The sequence below is a fragment of the Trematomus bernacchii genome, unplaced genomic scaffold (assembly GCF_902827165.1).
Source record: "Trematomus bernacchii unplaced genomic scaffold, fTreBer1.1, whole genome shotgun sequence".
NCBI lineage: Eukaryota > Metazoa > Chordata > Actinopteri > Perciformes > Nototheniidae > Trematomus > Trematomus bernacchii.
The window spans coordinates 56705-74464 of NW_022987889.1; the positions used below are offsets into that span (position 1 = coordinate 56705).

At 39.6% G+C, this 17760-nt stretch overlaps 2 protein-coding genes across 2 annotated transcripts; both read left to right on the forward strand.

The window, feature by feature from the left end:
- The first annotated feature begins 1815 nt into the window (after window positions 1-1815).
- On the forward strand, window positions 1816-8197 carry LOC117469884 (butyrophilin subfamily 2 member A1-like). Its single transcript, XM_034114349.1, has 12 exons — window positions 1816-1973; window positions 2649-2751; window positions 3349-3690; window positions 4729-5025; window positions 5122-5244; window positions 5617-5741; window positions 5900-6106; window positions 6283-6387; window positions 6663-6710; window positions 6923-7036; window positions 7526-7621; window positions 8078-8197. The coding sequence occupies exons 2-12, from the start codon at window positions 2655-2657 to the stop codon at window positions 8195-8197; spliced, it is 1674 nt and encodes a 557-aa protein (XP_033970240.1). The 5' UTR covers window positions 1816-1973; window positions 2649-2654.
- Window positions 8198-8862: 665 nt separating this feature from the next.
- Window positions 8863-12039, forward strand: LOC117469871 (vicilin-like seed storage protein At2g18540). The gene is made up of 7 exons (XM_034114330.1): window positions 8863-8965; window positions 9373-9480; window positions 9715-9798; window positions 10008-10094; window positions 10183-10311; window positions 10991-11098; window positions 11269-12039. Exons 1-7 carry the CDS (start codon window positions 8867-8869, stop codon window positions 11416-11418), a joined length of 765 nt encoding a protein of 254 aa, XP_033970221.1. The 5' UTR covers window positions 8863-8866; the 3' UTR covers window positions 11419-12039.
- Window positions 12040-17760: the final 5721 nt, after the last annotated feature.

The window sequence follows — 17760 nt, forward strand, 5'->3', positions numbered from 1 at the left end:
GTTGAAAGGGAGGAGAGGGTGAGTCTCCGTCCGTACCTGACCCGCCCCCATTGGACAGCTTTGTCAGCAGCTTCCTGGTGGAATAGGGGGCAGTTCTCCAACTCCACAGCAATGACTTGGTCGTACTGTGTTTGTAGTATTATCATGTTGTGCATCCAAGTGTCTGTGTTGAGTTTGACTTTATGAAATGTATTGTCATTAGGTGAAGAGGGTTTGATGAAAGCTGTTAGCCGGTTGACTTTGGTCATCATTCCCTGTGGAAAGGTGCCTTTGCTGAGTGTGTTATTGAGGATTTCTGCGTGATGAATGGCCTGTCATAATCTGAAGTATCTCTTTGTTTGTAGGTGGAGTTGTGGTGTGTGTCGCTGTGTTGGATGGGTGTTAGCCCCTAGGGGGAGAGCAGCGGGAGGGTTACTTTTACAACTCTGCTGCCTCCCCCCTCTAGGGGCTTGAGTCAGTGCTGTGTATCTGTTAGTGCTATACTCATGATGCTGCGGAGTCAGAGAATCTGTGGAAGGGAATCCCAGCTGATTCCTGCAACCACAGGGCGGAGAGTGTGTACGCCCGGCGGGAGGCACAGGAGGAGGGCCCAGGTGGCGTAAAAACAATGGCGGCAATGGGACACTCTGTGGTGAAAACAATATATAACAGAAGGGTTATAGGTAAAAACGTATACAAAATGAATATATAAAATATAAAAGAAAGAGTGAGAGGAAAGAAATACTAAGAACAATATAAGGAGAGATAAAAAAGAGGTCAGAATAAAAGTAGCGTAAAAGAAGAGGGGGGATAAAAAGGTTTCAGGTGATTATAGTTAAAAGCAGCCTAAAAAACTCCCGGTGTGCACCCCCGAAGGGGCACACAGCAGTTTCAGGGTTAGGTGAGGTGAGTGGGTTGTGTCATGCCCGCTCACTGTCTTGTGAGTTGTCATAACTACTTGCAACAGTGTTCAAGGGAAATTCTTCAAAACAACTTTGATATTTCTAATACTAATTTCATTATGCATTTGATTATTGATTTTAGCACTGTTCAGTTTTTTTAAATGTTCAAGGCGACGTCTTGGTTGACAACAACCTTGAAAAACAACACAGAAGAATATTTTCAAAGCCTGAAGCAGCTGGAAAAATTGTTCTTGTCGGTAGAGGCTGATATTTAAAGTAAAACCAGGTTTCAGATGTTGAATGTACTTTAGGAAACCTCCTATAGAACTCCACCCTCAGGAGCTGTAGTCGTGCACCATGATAGTTGGTAGTTGTGCTGTTTCACAGACTGTTCAGGCTGTGTGTGTGTGTGTGTGTGTGTGTGTGTGTGTGTGTGTGTGTGTGTGTGTGTGTGTGTGTGTGTGTGTGTGTGTGTGTGTGTGTGTGTGTGTGTGTGTGTGTGTGTGTGTGTGTGTGTGTTCCTCTGCATCTTTATTTGTAATCTCTCTTAACCTCAATTTGTAGCCTTTATTTATCCAGGTAAAAAATCCCATTGAGATCAACGATCTCTTTTACAAGGGAGACCTGCCGGTCAATCTATTTAACTCCCAGGTCTCTCTACCAATCAAACACACACAATAAAATAAAGTCTGACAGATGTTATAAAACTGAGAAGTCCCGCCCCCTGCAGTAAAAGATAAGGACTGTAATCTTGTTTAATGAAGATTACCTATTCAACAGTTGCCACAATTGTATTAGAACGTATTAATGTATAACCTGAGTGAGTCCAAAGTTTATAATTGATTAACAGAGACATTCAAGGTGAAACTCTGATAACAACAGGGTGGATACATTTGAACTGTACTTGAATATATTACACAGTTTTTGCAAAACATTTCTCTTGCTGTTACAGAGACATGTGCACACTGAGAAAAATGATAATGAAATGAATTAGGCGTTACTTGGTTCACATGATACACTGCATGAGCCTGTGATTTACAGATTGTACGACAGTCAGGAGACAAAGAGAAAGAGACGCGCGACACTCAACAGGTATGTGGTCTTCGTCTAACATTTTATTTTAAAAAGTGGGTCTGCATTTTGAGTTTTGGCCTCTCTCAGCCTGTGTTTCAACTGTACATTGGTTATAGTTATATAGTCATATATATATGAAACGTTTGTTTAATTGTTCAATCTTCCCATATGTACAGATCAATACAATTGAATAAACTGGTAATTGTGTACAGAGAGTCTTTATTTAGATTATTGTAAAATATCTAAACAATAATGGCAGCTTTAAAACACTATTGAAGTCTTAAGATACTAAAGTGAAAGTAAACTGTGATTTTTTCTGAACGCCGCAAAGACAGACACAACATGACTCTTTGTTCATATTTATTGAATACTTGTCAACACAGAAGTGAAAATGACGGTAAAGTGAAGCTGTTCTCTCTTAAGTAGGGTGTGTTTGATACAGAGGACATAATATGAGGAAACATTGAATGTGTGTAATTATAAGTAAAGCACAGAAGATGGCAGCAAAGTTTTACTTTCCCTTTATTGGAGCTTCCAGTACAAGTAAAGTCCAAATGTGAATTTCACTTTATATTTAAATGACTATTAGATTTCTTTCTGACAAGCCTTTTTTAATGTTTTACATAAAAAACGATTTAAGATATGTTTTCACCTGGAAGTTCACACTGTTATCTGTTCTCTGTTCATCTCCAGCTCTCCATGATGCTTCTCCACACTGACGGAAAGCCCCTTACAACTCCTCTCAGAGCTCTCAGTGCTTTGGTTTTCCTTCTTCTCCTGACACACCACTGTAGAGGTAATTCACACACAAATACAAGCTTTAAAACTACATGTTATAGCGGAAGGAGGAAGTTTATGTTGGCATAAACTCGCATTTAAATGTACATTAACAGCAGAATATAGTTTGAGTTTAGCTTGTAGGTTCTGTCCTAATCACTCACACAGAACATTGAGGAGTGATAATTAACTAAAGATCCCTCGACACTGCATGGACTAAGAGCCTTGTGCTGCAGAGGGAACAGCCACAATGAGCCCATTACCACTCTCTGTTAAATCCTCTCTGATTAGTCTACTGTCTACTGCCAAGACTTTCTAAATCCTAAATACAGAGCCAAGAGGTTCAAAAGTCTTTCAGGAACCTTGAATTCCAATATATTGGTCGTTATGGTTTTATTTTCCAAAAGACGCCAAAGATATGTCACTAATAAGTAAATACTATGTAGCGAACACTCGAGCTACCATCATTTATGTCCATCTATACTTTCCACTATCACGCATGTTATTAAAGAAGATCCAAATATGTCTTAATTCTAGTATAATTACTTGGTCTTTTGTTTATTTCAAACATGTTTAAATTGGAAGAGATTAAAATGTACTTCCTTTATCTTCGCAGGTCAGTCTCAGCTGATTGGCTCATCTCAGCCAATAGTAGCAAACATTGGCGGTGACATCATTTTGCCGTGTTATCTGGTGCCGGCGATAAATGTTGGCAATTTGACGTTGGAGTGGACGAGGCCCGACATGGACCCCAGATTCGTCCATGTGATGCGTTCTGGTCATGAGATGGTGGATAAAAAACACAAATTATTCAAGGGAAGAACATCAATGTTCACCGATGAGCTGAAGAACGGAAACATTTCTCTGAAACTCTCCAACGTACAACTCTCCGATCAGGGGAAATACAGATGTTTCATTCCAGAACTGGGCCGGCAAGCATTTGTTCAACTGGTTTGTGGTAAGTTCACAATGAATGTGTTCAGGGTGCATGTGCCTTTTATCTCTAGGAAAGGACTGTATTTAGATCTCTGTGTTCCAAAAGACTCTGATAATGTAATACTCTAGTCTAGAGCTCAAAGGTGAGAGTATCAGATTGTAGTTGGTTGTTTGGAAATGGTATAAGTCACCGCTTTTTACAAAACATGTTTTATTGTCAGAGCAAAAAGCCATAAAACTGGGAAACAATTCAATTTCAGGATAAATAATATTTCTTAGGGTTAGGGTTAGGGTAACTTTTAATAATGGGTTGAACGTAGTTTAAACACAGAAAGCAAATGCTCTTAAAGGTTAAGAACTCAAGATTTGTCTTATGAGAAACCTTTTAGTGTATTTACTTCATTCTGATCATTTTTGGGATGCAAATATGAGCTTTAACTTCCATTGCTTCCTTTAGCACAGCATCAGGTGCTGCTATTCCACCGATTGTAACTTTAGTTGTAGTCCAAAGCAAATCCTTTTATCCAACTTACAATAGGTGCAATCCTGCAAAATTCCTGCAGTTGCATTGGTTGTTTCTTTGGTGTTTGATAGCAGGAAACAATATACTAATCAAAACATGGATCTAGAAAGGTATATGATTAGAAAAGGTGTTTAGGGCAGAGTTTAATAACTTCAGTTTTGTGTCCAATAGTAGCTGGTATTCCAAGTGTCCTTAAAGGCATGCTCAGGTTAAGTTAATCAAATGGTTTCATCCACCTTGATTGATAGATGTAATTGGGTATCATCTGCATAAACTCTTAACTAACAGTGTTTGCCTAAATTCTACCTGCAAATGCATTAGCCTTAAATAAGCTAAACCATTTAGAGAACTACACCTTCTTTGTGTGTTCTGGATTGTATGGACTAAGGTGCCGTGAAAACAGGTGGGTTTTCAGTGTCTGAGAGGACAGAGACTCTCTGCTGTCCTGAAGTCAATGAGGAGATTGTTCCAGCACTCTTTGGTTAGGATTTCTGTAATAATTCTCAAGTATTCTTACACTCTGTTCTTCTTTACTAGTATCAGCTGCTGCTCTCCCACCAGTCGTAACGTTATCAGGGCTGGACGGTCAGAGTGGAGGAGTGGTGCTGCAGTGTGAGTCTGCAGGCTGGTATCCGGAGCCTGAGGTGTTGTGGCTGGACGCTGAGGGAAAGCTCCTCTCTGCTGGACCTCCAGAGACAGTCAGAGGTCCTGATGACCTCTATACTGTCAGCAGCAGAGTGACTGTGGAGAAGAGACCCAGCAACAGCTTCACCTGCAGAGTCCAGCACCACAACACCAACATGCATACCATACAGACGCAAATCCATTTTCCAGGTAGACATCATGTTCATCATTTAACATGTTTTAGTTTACATATCAGAGACCAAGTTTTACATAAATGCTGTGATGTCCTGTGTTTTATCATTTCAGATGATTTCTTTAAGCTCCAGTCCAGTTCTTCTTCCGTCATTGGTATGGCCGTCAGTTTGGCTGTTTGCATTCTGTTACTGCTGGCAGTTTCTTTCTTCTTTTTGTGGAGAGAACACATATTCAGTAAGTCACTAACAGTCTGGTGATTTGACTCAGTTTGGTTAATTAAAGGGACCCTATTATGCTGAGTGCTGTATGTTATGTAGGTTTGTGTGCATGTTAATGGTCTGCAAAGGCTACAATATCTCCCACAAACTCCCCCCCCCCGCCTGAAACGCCTCCATTGGACTCCTTTGTTTTGAGCATGGTGACATCACTATGTAACACTTGCGCTTCTATTGGCTAGCACTAGGGGCGGGACATCTCTAAGCCGTTGACCAATCACCCAACTGTTCGGCTACATTTAGACTGAAAAGTTTGATGTGCTTCGATCCCTTCCTAAAGTTCCTCTAATTCTCTTTCAACACATCTTAACACACGTTTCATTTCACACAGAGACAAAGAGAAAGAGTTCGGATGAAGATCAGTTTCTCAATGAAGGAGAAAGAGGACAGCTGATGAAACCTGACGCTGTGCAGATGGAGGCTTTGAAGGGAAACGTAGACAATCAGAGCAAACAAGTCAGTAGAGAAACAACAACATGAAAAGTAAAGTCTTATCAAGAAGCACAGAAGACTTTCACATCAAGATACAGGATGTAGAAATGCATGAAAACATGTGTCATTGTGTGGCACCTTAAGAAATAATCACTAAAGAAACGTGACTGTTCCTCTCATAGAAAAATCAATCTGAGCAGCAGCTGCTTGAGGAGCAGAGGAGGAGAGAGGAAGCTGAGAAGGAAGTCCAGACTCTGAAAGAGGAGCAGAGGAGGAGAGAGGAAGCTGAGAAGGAAGTCCAGACTCTGAAAGAGGAGCAGAGGAGGAGAGAGGAAGCTGAGAAGGAAGTCCAGACTCTGAAAGAGCAGCTGCAGAACAAGAAGAAAGAGGTTCATCTCCACTTCAATAATGAAACACATTGATTCCTGTTTGAAGTCACTTTCAATGTCGTCCTTAGTGTAGACAAGGTCAAACCTGCAGTGCAGGTCCAAGTGGAGACCACATCCAGACAGTCCTACTTTTAGACTGTGAATAAATGATCTTAATCTCCCTGCTGTTCTTTCAGGTTGAATCTAAAGAGTCTGAGCTGCAGGATCTCCATGCAGAGAAACAGAGGAACCAGAACCAGCTGCAGAGCCTGAAGGGAGATCTGCTGAACAAGAACAGAGAGGTTCACGTCTTCATCTTAAATATTCTGCATTTATTGTAAAACAGAAAAGCATTTGAGGAAAACCCCAAAACAAGTCAGCAGGAGCAGTGACACAGCATGCACACTTAGGTGTTAGGCTTACAAAATGAATTGTAGTACACTATGTTTACTTCAATACATGTTCTTCCATTCAGTAACATTGAGCATAATAGATCCACCTAACTGTATGAGAATCTATAATGATCACATGCTGTGATGTAGTACTCATGTGTCTCTACATGTACTTTCTCTACCAGCTGGGGAGAATTCAGAAGACCATAAAGGAAGTGTCCAAACTTGATTCGGTAAGTGGACATGATGTTAGTGCATTACGGCTGTGGCGCAGTGGGCTATTGAATTGATCCTCCAACAGGAAGCGAGTCAGTTATCTCAATATCAATGTGCATCACTAATAGATTGTAAAGAGATAATCAGACTGGATTCTTTAACACATAAAACTGTGCAACACTTTAAAGACTGAACAGTATGTTGAGTCACTTTTCTCAAAAAAATCCAGACTATGAAAGAAAAAGAACAGAAGAAGAAGAAGGCTGAAGCTGAACAGGAAGTGGAGACACTGAAGAAGAAGCTGGAGAGCAGACAGAAGGAAACAGACACCAACATCACAGAGGTTACTGTTTGAATATGTTACTAAAAGTATAGATTTCAGTTGATCTTCTCTGTATGTAGAGTTTATACAGTTATATGGATTGGTGCATGATTATAACGGTAAACGATGTATTTAGATTCTGGAGGTGTTTGGGGCAGAGTATAATAAATGTTCATGACTAACATCAAAAAGTTGATGGTCATCCAAGAGTTCATGTCCTCAAGGCATGCTGGAAGTTTAGGTCATTGAGTATCATCTGGATACAAATGAAACTTCTGGAGTGTTTCCTTTTTATTTGGAAGCATTAATATGTTTAATAGAAAAGCTCCTAGTATAAAACCTTGCATGACTCCATGACTAACTCTTTTAATCAGAAATCAGGGTGAAGTCCTGCAGTGTAAACTAGACATTAGTTTAGTTTCTAACAGATGATGCTGATGAGTCACTTTAGTCCTGATATACATACGAACAAAGGTTAATGATAAAACATGTCTCTCTCTCTCCTCTCAGTGTGAAGTGAAGGAAGCTGAAGTCCAGCAGCTGCAGGAGGAGGTTCAGAGGATGGAGACCAGCCTGCAGACCCTGATGGAGTCCATCATCATGGAGGTTAGACTTCCTGCATGAACCATGCTGTATATGAAGATCTATAGTCTGATTCTAGTTCAAAGGAGCCACTTCAACTTGTAAATGTGTTGAGCATCCTGGGTCACTTGAGAGTTCAATCAGAAATCCTGTTGCTGAAGTTGTTGTTTCAAATCCTCATTGTTTCTATCCTTGAAGTTTCACAGATATGTGCACTTCATTAAAAAACATGTGCAAAGCAGATTTTATGAGTTTATAACCATAGATCCAGGTTTGGTTACCTCCATGTTTACAGTCTTCTCCTCTGTCATGTGATGTCCAATGAGAGGAGTCTGTACAAACACATGGACCCAATCATAGAGACACTTCTCCACAGAGCTTCCAGTGGAACTAATGATGTGAAATGAGAGTTTTAGTTGTTGAGATAATAACATGTAAAAACACATGAACACGTCTGTCTTCATCTCTCCACTTCTCCAGCTGGAAAGAAGCCCAGCTGCTGAAGCCAGTTCTTCCTCCTCTTCACGGGTAAGTGGGTTCAGATCAATACGATCAATACTCTCTTCTGGTTTCCTGACCTACATAAAGCTTCCTTTATAATCTCTGGCTGCAGAAGAGCTGGGAGGAAACGTGTGAATATGAACTTACTGAGAGGCATTTGGTCAAATGTGATATTTCATCTCTCCTGTCTCGTCTTTTAGTTTAAACTGAAGATATTATCCAGAAACAAGTCTCAGGAGGAGAAGAGGAAGAAGAGGAGGGAGGAAGCTGAGGAAGAAGTTTCCATCCTGAAGGAGAAGCTGCAGAATGAGTCCAGAGAGGTTTGTGTTTGATATCTCCAATCAAAGTCATTCAAAGACAGCGTATGATATCCAGGGAAGCTACTCGTGTCCTAGATCAAATCCTTTCCCCTCCTTTCTCAGATAAAGTAACAACATGCATCTAAACCTGGTTTCACTGCTCTTTCTTCACTCTGCTGACTCACTAACACAGACACACCTTTGACTCTGATCATCTGGACGTCCAGCTATAAAGAGTTCATCTGGAGGTCTCTCTTCTTCTGTCTGTGTCTCCTCTCAGGTGGAGAGACTACAGGCTGATCTACAGAGAGGAGGAGAGGAGAGGAGGAGGAGGGAAGAGGAGATGGAGAAGAGGAGGAGGGAGGAGGAGATGAAGGAGGAGATGAAGAGGAGGGAGGAGGAGATGAAGAGGAGGGAGGAGGAGCTGAAGGAGGAGATGAAGAGGAGGGAGGAGGAGATGAAGGAGGAGATGAAGGAGGAGATGAAGAGGAGGGAGGAGGAGCTGAAGGAGGAGATGAAGGAGGAGAAGAAGGAGGAGATGAAGAAGGAGATGACAGAGAGAAAAAAGGTTCATCTTCCACCTACTGTATCTGTTCGTTACAAGTTTAAATCTCATAATAACTGCTTTAAATATCATAGATGTATTAAAACGTATAACCACACATAGCATCATCTCTCAAAGAGTCAAAGTATTGAAAGATTGTAAAATTGAATTGAAGCCACTCTCGATTTAATCGACTGTGATCATTCTTTTCTTCTGACTTCAAAGTATAAAGTATATAAAAGTATAACTTAAATGAGCTGTTGATTAAGGTGATGGAATAAAGACATGAGTACAAGCTCTAATTTAACTGAATATGAAATATGTCATCTTTGATGTCCTACAGGGAAGTTTATGGTCAAAACACTTCTGTTAGAATTATGATTATTTTTACTTTATGAAACTGTTAAAATCAACATCTGTGTGTTTGTCAGGAAGCAGACCAACAACTAGCTAACCTATTGAGGTTTGAGGAAGAGCTGAAGGAGACACAGAGTCAACTGGAGATCCAGAGAACAGAGAACAGCAGAGTGAAGACAGAGGTACACACACACACACACACACACACACACACACACACACACACACACACACACACACACACACACACACACACACACACACACACACACACACACACACACACACACACACACACACACACACACAGTGTTGATGTTAGTTGGTGTAATATATTACATTTCCTCCTGTGATTTAAACTTTGTGTGATATGGTTATGTGTTATGTTAAATAAATATAATGTCTCCTCCTTCCAGTTAAACGATCAACTCCTCACTGAGCAGAAGAGGGAAGAGGAAGCTAGGAAACATCTGAAGGAGCTGATGGACCAAAACAAGGAGGTTCATCTTTTCACACAAATATCTTTTTATTTCTATGCAAGACATTGAACGACTGAAACTGGACTCGAGGTCAACTGTGAGGAAGAAAAGTATTTATTGTTCCTTTGAGAGAAAATATGATGCAGACCAGGAACTAGTTTGAATCCAGACCAGGATGTTATGTTCCTTCAAATCAAGTTCAAATGTCTTTATCTCTCTTTACATCTCAGTTTGAGAAGAAGCTCCAGGAGGAGAAGAGAGGAAGAGAGGAAGCTGAGAGAGAACTGAAGGATCTGAAGGAAGAGGTGGAGAGCAAGGTAAGTGTTTCACACACACACACACACACACACACACACACACACACACACAGGGATTGAGTATTTGTGTGTATTGTCTGACCCTCAGGCGCAAGCTGTTGGATATGAGGAGCAGCAGGAGGGCGTCCGCTCGGAGAATCAGACCTCAGACTCAGGATTTAATATCGATGTCGACCGACGGTGCAAATATATCTGGCTCAGAAACAAATCCACTAAGGTAATGTTGTTTGTGTGGATAAACTCTGCATGAGTGCTTTATGAGTGTGAATATTGTAACTTATCCATATCTCAAATGAGCTGTTCAAACCATCAAAATGTGTTAGGTAGCGTGGAAAAGGTAGGACCCAACTGCAGACTACAAAAAGAGGTAACAGGTCTATAAACAAAAACGAGCTTTTTTACAAAAGCTGATGACATGACATGACTTGAAACAAAACGAAAGCACAAGGAAAAAACATTTACTGAAAGACTAACCGTGACCAACATGGAGGGAGACAGGAAAAACCAACAATGAACCGACCAGGCACACAGGGGAAGACAAGACTAAATACAGAGAGGGGTAATCACAAGACAAGACACAGCTGGGGTAAGGGAGGCAGAAACACAAGGGCAACAGGTGAACACAATCAGAATAATCAGGTAGGAGGGAAAACAGACAGAAAGCAACAGGCAAGACAGGGGGTGAACTCTTTTCAAAATAAAACAGGAAACCAAAGACAGAAAAAGACAAGACAAAACACAACACAGACAGATCGTGACAAAAATAACTAGATGCCTAGAATCCAGTTTCTCTTGTTTTCATGTCATCTACAAACACAGTGGGTTCAAATATCATCATAAATGTCAGTCTCTCTGTCTCTCTCTCTCTCTCCCTCTCCTTATGTAACCTCCTGCAGTACAAACAGATGAGAGACTGGGTGTTACATCTGCAGGTTAACAACAATGATCCCATCATGTACAGATTTGATCAATCTTTCAAACTTGAGGCTGGAAGAGATGTCACTGTGAGTCTTTCTAGTTTTCTCACTTTATGTTGCATTTTTCCTTTTCAAATGTTTTTCATTCAGCACTGAATTATATATTAAAACATAAGAATATAAAAAATGCATTATTATTTTAATTATTTCATGATTCAATGATTCTGCTTGTAATTCTGTGATTTTGTATTTTACAGATGTGGGCTCAAGGTGAAGATCTCAATCGTCCTAACACTGAGCTGGTGTGGAGCGACCTGAAGCCCTGGAGCTCTGGAGACAGACTGAAGTTCACCCTCTACAGCAACACTGGAAGGATGCAATATGAACTCTGTATGACATCCACTTAAACAGAATAATGAACCTCCTCTGTTCTGCTCTGTTGATCTTACTCCAGTTTTATTAGAAGTTTCAAATTAACTCTCAATTTCAAAAACACATAAAGCAGGAGTTTCAGGAAGTACCTCAATCTGAGATGAGATGAGTCATGAGAGAAAGTTCCCATTATAAACATCATAAACAGGAACAGCATGACTTCCTGCCCAAACACAGGTTGCTGTGACGCTCAGTGAAGACGAGGAGATCAACCATTTACAGACACACTTTTATTATTCTGATATTCAACAATTTAAAACATGTTTTGTGGTAAACAGATCTTCCTCTGATTGATGGCCACTGCTTTTATATTTTACTGAAAATCTACTCTTTTCGTTAAAAAATTATAATTTAGAAATCTCAGATATGGAAATGTTTGAAATTGTGTTTTGTATTGATAGGTTCAGAAGCTGATGTCCCGCTTTGATAATATTCACTTTGGGAAATACCAACTTCTGTATATGTTTGTAATACATGTCACATGGGGTGCTACTTACAATTTACAAAAAATATATATAATTGAGTATTTCAGGGTTGCCAACTTTGGGTACCTGGCTGGAGTGAGATTTTGATATCATGGGTTTAATTCGGTTTAATTACACATATGCGCACGAAATGACTGCTATCGTGTCAGCAGCGAGACCTTAGCATATATATAGGATATATATACAATATATACAAATACACAATAATGGACACAGATTATAAAGGGCACACAGTTTCATTCACTAATGAAAGTCAAACATGTTTGTTTCCACTGTTTTATTGTGTGCCTGTCGCGATAAGCAATTAATTGACTTATCGTACGATAAATAAAAATGAACTCGATAACTTTTCTGACCTCGATAAATTGCCATTTACATGAGAATGTGACTAGCAGTTTGAAAGGATGTACTTGAATTATTATTATATATTATCATTATGTCAGTGGTCTAAAATGGTCATACAACGGTGCCGACAATATTATCGTTTATCGCAATAATTTCCAGGAAAATGTATCCAACAAAATTAATGATCGTGAGAGGCCTTCTATACATGAAACACACACACATCTACAGACTTACTCCAAACTGCCAAATATATTAATTAACACACTCTCACTCTCATATACTCTTTGACTCTATTTTGGCCAAGTAGAACAATAAGCAGCAGACTTTTACTTTTTTATCATTTCTACTGGATCTTAGATCTGCGCATGCGCAATACGAGTCGGCAGTTGCGGCTCCAGAGTATTTTTGTTGGGTAATCTATGGTAGGGCTAACCCATACAGTGGTGGGGCTCAAGTCAGTATTTGCAATAAAATTACATACACGCTCCCCCCGACAGTGAAACGCCACGCGTGAGGTTTAGATTATTTCCCTGTCTCAATCCAAATTGAACTGTATGAAATAAAAAGGCACATTTATCTTGTAGTAAATAAAAAGGTCGACCTGGAGCCAATCCTGCAATTTCCCCACAGGTGAAAGAGTTGACATGCTGAAGACCCAACCCCTGCAGGGGGGTCTGGGGGGATTCTCCCCCAGGAGATTTTTTTAAATACTAACATCAAATACACATTCTGGTACTCTCTTGAGACGAAAAATAAATAAATCTATTACTACACGACATATTTAAAAAAATTAATGCCATTTTAGTTTTTTGTGACTTTGTTCTGAAAGCTGAACCTGCTGCTCCTCACAGAGAGAAGAGGGAAGAGGCTGTGTGAATTACTTTACATTGTGGATAAGGGTGGATAGCCCCCATTGTTCTGTGTGTCAAAATGAAAGACAGCCCACACACCTATCAATCATCAAACCGTGGGGTCTTATTTCATTACGTGTTGATTTCTATTAACACGTAATGTTGTATCGATGTATAGAGATGTACTACCGCAAAAGTATTCTCCGTCGGGACTTCCTGCAACAACACCACGCCGTTATCGTGATTCTGATTGGCCAGAAGACATTATCAAAGATGTTCTATTGAGAAGACGATCACTACGTGACAAAAGTTTTCAAAACCGTTTATAGTCTTCGGTATTCTTGTTTTTGGCGTGAGAATAGTTTGGGCAGCGTGAGAGCGTGAGGTTGAGAGTGAAAGCGTGTGTCACACGCCAGATGCGTGAGAGTTGGCAACCCTGGTATTTTTATTAAATAAACAGTAAAGATAAGTCTGTTGTTGCTTTTTAACACATGTCTACAGTTTCTACAGTTATGTTAGCAGCTCAGTGAGGCTGCACAGCTGTCCTTTGAGCTATAATGCTACATTTGGCATGCTAAAATGCTAACAGCGACAATGCTACCATGCTTGCAGGAATTATCATGTTCAACCCAAAGAATTCTGTTATATATACGTTCAAGTTACGCCATGAAACTGTGAATGTTTTGCTGTTTCTACAAAGCTTCTTGAAAGCCTCTTCTACATATTCTCATACATTTAAATACAAATATGTTCTGTGGGTTGTGTCTGAGAAGCTGAAAGTAACTGGAGTCTAAAATAAAACTCAGATCAACATATCCTCAGCTCGCCTTTTAGAATAAATGCATGCGTCAGTCAGTACCTCAGTGGTTTTTAACTTTGTCTTGAGTGTGAGAAAGTCTAGCAGCTGCTGCTCGTACCATCATGTGACACAGAGACGTTACACACCTCACACACAACCTGAGCAAAAGAAGAGACTAAGAACAAAGTGATAATGTCCTCGGCTCGTGGTGTTCATTATCTTGATGACCAAACTCTCTCTAATCTTTTTACATGAGTTATTTCTGTGTGACCCTGAGTTTCCCACAATGCAGCAGTCCCACCAGCAGCCCCTTATGAAACAAAAATATATTGTAATATATTGGTAAATATAATACAATATATTGGATCATACATTTCCATATATGGGAAAGTAGTCCTTATATTTTTAAATATATTGCAATATATGCATGGACCATGTATGGCTATATATTGATACATATAAAAAAAATATATTGCAATGAAAACAAAAACTGCACTATACATTTATATGTAATAGTTTTATTGAAACACTCATTTATCTTTCATGAGTTTACATAAAATTGAACAGATATTCATAAACAGTTATCTCACTTCGTTTTGTATAGTTACCCACTTTATATATGAACATATGTTTGATGGTAGCCTACATATAAAAAAAGTACAAATTGTCCATTGAATGATGGAAAATAATATACAGTTTATAAATATATATAGACACACACATATATGCACGCATATATATATTCATATATATATATATATATATATATATATAAATATATATATATAAATATATATATATGCATATATGCACGCATATATATATGAATATATGCACGCATATATATCTATGCATATATTACGGCCGACCGGCTATTTGGAGTGGAACGCAGCCCATCCACGGCAGACAGATTGATTGATTGATTGAAAAGTTTATTAACAGCTTGTATATTGGGTACAGTACAGTACAGCTCAAAACATACAATTGTTAAGGGGATGCAGACCAGAGAAAGACTTTCGTCTTGTTTACATCAGGGTCCCCCATTTCCAATTCATCATATCATTTAAGACATATAAGACATATTTGACATACAGATGGCTTATTTACAATTTACATACAGGTGGTTTTTTACATACAGATGGCTTATTTACAATTTTCATTTTAGATTTCGTTCTAATACATCCTAACCGGACATTTAAGACATACCAAGTCTACAGATATACAGTTAGTAACAGAGTCTAAAATGCGAGTATATACATAGATGGGGGGGGGAAGCTGTCCATTGTACGACAGGTTGAGATTTGTACCATTACCGGGGCCAGTTTTGCAATGCTTTCCCCCGAAGGTGCTCTTTAAGAGAGGTTTTGAAGGTAAGTATAGTTTTACTTTCCTTTACAGTTGTGAACAGCCCAAACAGTATTCGAATGCGCCACTTCCGGCTGATTTCGGGGAGCCCCCCCCTCTCTCCAGCAATAGATTGATCTGATTGGCAGATTCAAATCTGCGTTGCTGCCTCTGTCTGTTGATTCTGTCGCTGAGTGTCAAAGAGAAAGCATTCATCAGGTGCTTCGAAACGGAAAATTAAAAAGAAACGAGAGGAAAATACAGCACCAGAGTCAGGTATGTGTGTGAGCATTTAAAACTATTTTAAATTGAAATAATTCTGCATGTACACTATAAGTAGTCTAGTTGCTTAATCCGTATGTCCCGTCTCTCGGCACTACACCAGCTACATTAGCTAACGTTAGTTAAATTAGCTATGTTAGTTCCCTCGTGTATGAGTGTATAACCGGTCCGCAGCTTTGTGAACATTCAATTTCGAAGATTTTCGATTTTACAGTCAACTGAAGTCGACCCAAAACAGCCAAAAATAGCGGACCTTTAGATCGCTAACATTTTAGCATAAGTCAATGAAGTTTAACATAGCGAAAACTAGCCCCACGGCTAACGGACATTTTCTGACTGGTGACGACGATGAGCTAGTTAAGTAATGTAACCACAGTTAGTCTATGTCTTGTAAATTCCCCTTGTTCTCCTTGATCTGCATTATATCGTTCGTGTTTTAGTCAGGCACATTTAGGGACAGCTAAAGTAGTTCAGCTACGGGTCTTCGAGCTGGTTACACATGTGCGTTCAGGACATTATTGGCATCGTCACATGCATAATTACCATCGTCACAGAGAGAATGCGTTCGTGAAGAATGTGAGCATATATGCAGATCTTTAGTGTTGGTAATGTTATAAGATTGTATGCATAGTGTCCTGCTCAGTCAGTGTGTTAATGAGTCTTGATGTCCCGTTTTTAGTTTCTATGTTGTTCAGGAATTGAGCTAATGCTAGCTAGTTAGCTAAGTTAAGCTCTGATAGTGTGTGGATGAGATGCTAACTTAGCTTTTATTAGCCGTGTGTTTGCAACGTGTCTAATGTGTTTTAGCAACAATTAGTATTGCTGTTGCTTATTATTAATAACCATCGTCTGGTTAGTTATTGTAATTTGAACCTTATTTCTATTTCTGTGTATTTTGCAGAAACCATTCATTCATTCTCTACTCTACGTTAGGCTATGTGTTGTGGACTAATGCATTCAAGTTAGTTCACATTTTAGTTGTTATTGCCCCTGCTGACAATTGTGTGGATAATATGTAGCCTACAGTCAATGGCATTTCACATTTTGCTCTCCAGTGTATGTTATTTTAATGTTGACCCATAATACTATATATCTATATATTTTACAGGAGCATTGTTGAAATTCATAGGTCGAACTAAGCCTGCAGAACCACAAGTCAAGAGGACAGAGGAGCCAGATAGCAGTGGTGACTGAGACAGAATAAATAAGGAGAGAGGGCCCATGCAGAGGCAGACATCAGTAGTGAGGAATCAGACCCAAAATATACGAGGACAGAGGAGCCAGATCGCAGTGGTAAGGAACGCACTGTCATTTAATTTCACTGTAATTTAACTTTTCACATATCACTTTATTCACTATTCAGCTTAGTTATCCTTGCCATGAAGGATTGAATGGATGAATGTTCTATATTATTTTAATGACAGATTGAACCACAGCAATATTGTTTTAGAGATTGTATATGTTTAACTGCTATGCCTGTCATCTCTGCTCTGTGTCATTGTGTTGTCTCCTGGGTTCTGTAGTGCCCGGAGTCTGTCTTTTTATTTTTTTCCTCCCAAACCCCATCCCCTCAGGACGCCTTTTTCCTCCTGTCAGGTCATCATTGTAATAAGAATTTGTTCTTAATTGATTTTCCTGGCTAATTAAAGGTTCTACTACTATTTATTCAGTTATTTTATTACTGGTACTGCTAATTGCATTATGCGTATTGTTGTATATTGTATATACGTATGTATTTACTACTACTACTTACAAAATCGAGGGTTGTAGCTTTGTGTCAGTACATATTTCAGGGTTTTTCTATGCCTTTGTTCATCTAAATTCTAATACTCATAGGCGACTACCACTCCTGCCGATGCCGATGCCGAGGCCCAGTTCTCCCTTCCCACCACCCCAGGCTCATTGTGCTAGGTAAAACTCTCATTCAATAAAAGTAGTCTTTTAAAGGTGGGGTAGGTAATTTTGGAGAAACCAGCTCGAGATCGCTAGAATTTGAAAATACACAGCCGGAAAAAATGTGCCACTTCCTTACAGAGCCCCTCCTCCAACACACACGAACGTGCACATGACCAATGAGGGCACGAGATAAGTTTGTGCACAGATGGAAGGCTGACAGGCAGGTAGGCCATCCAGTCATTTCAGCCGGGCCGGCTAAAATGATTGGTTGTGCTTTTTACAGTACCACGGCTTCCACAGATGATATTTTTTTAT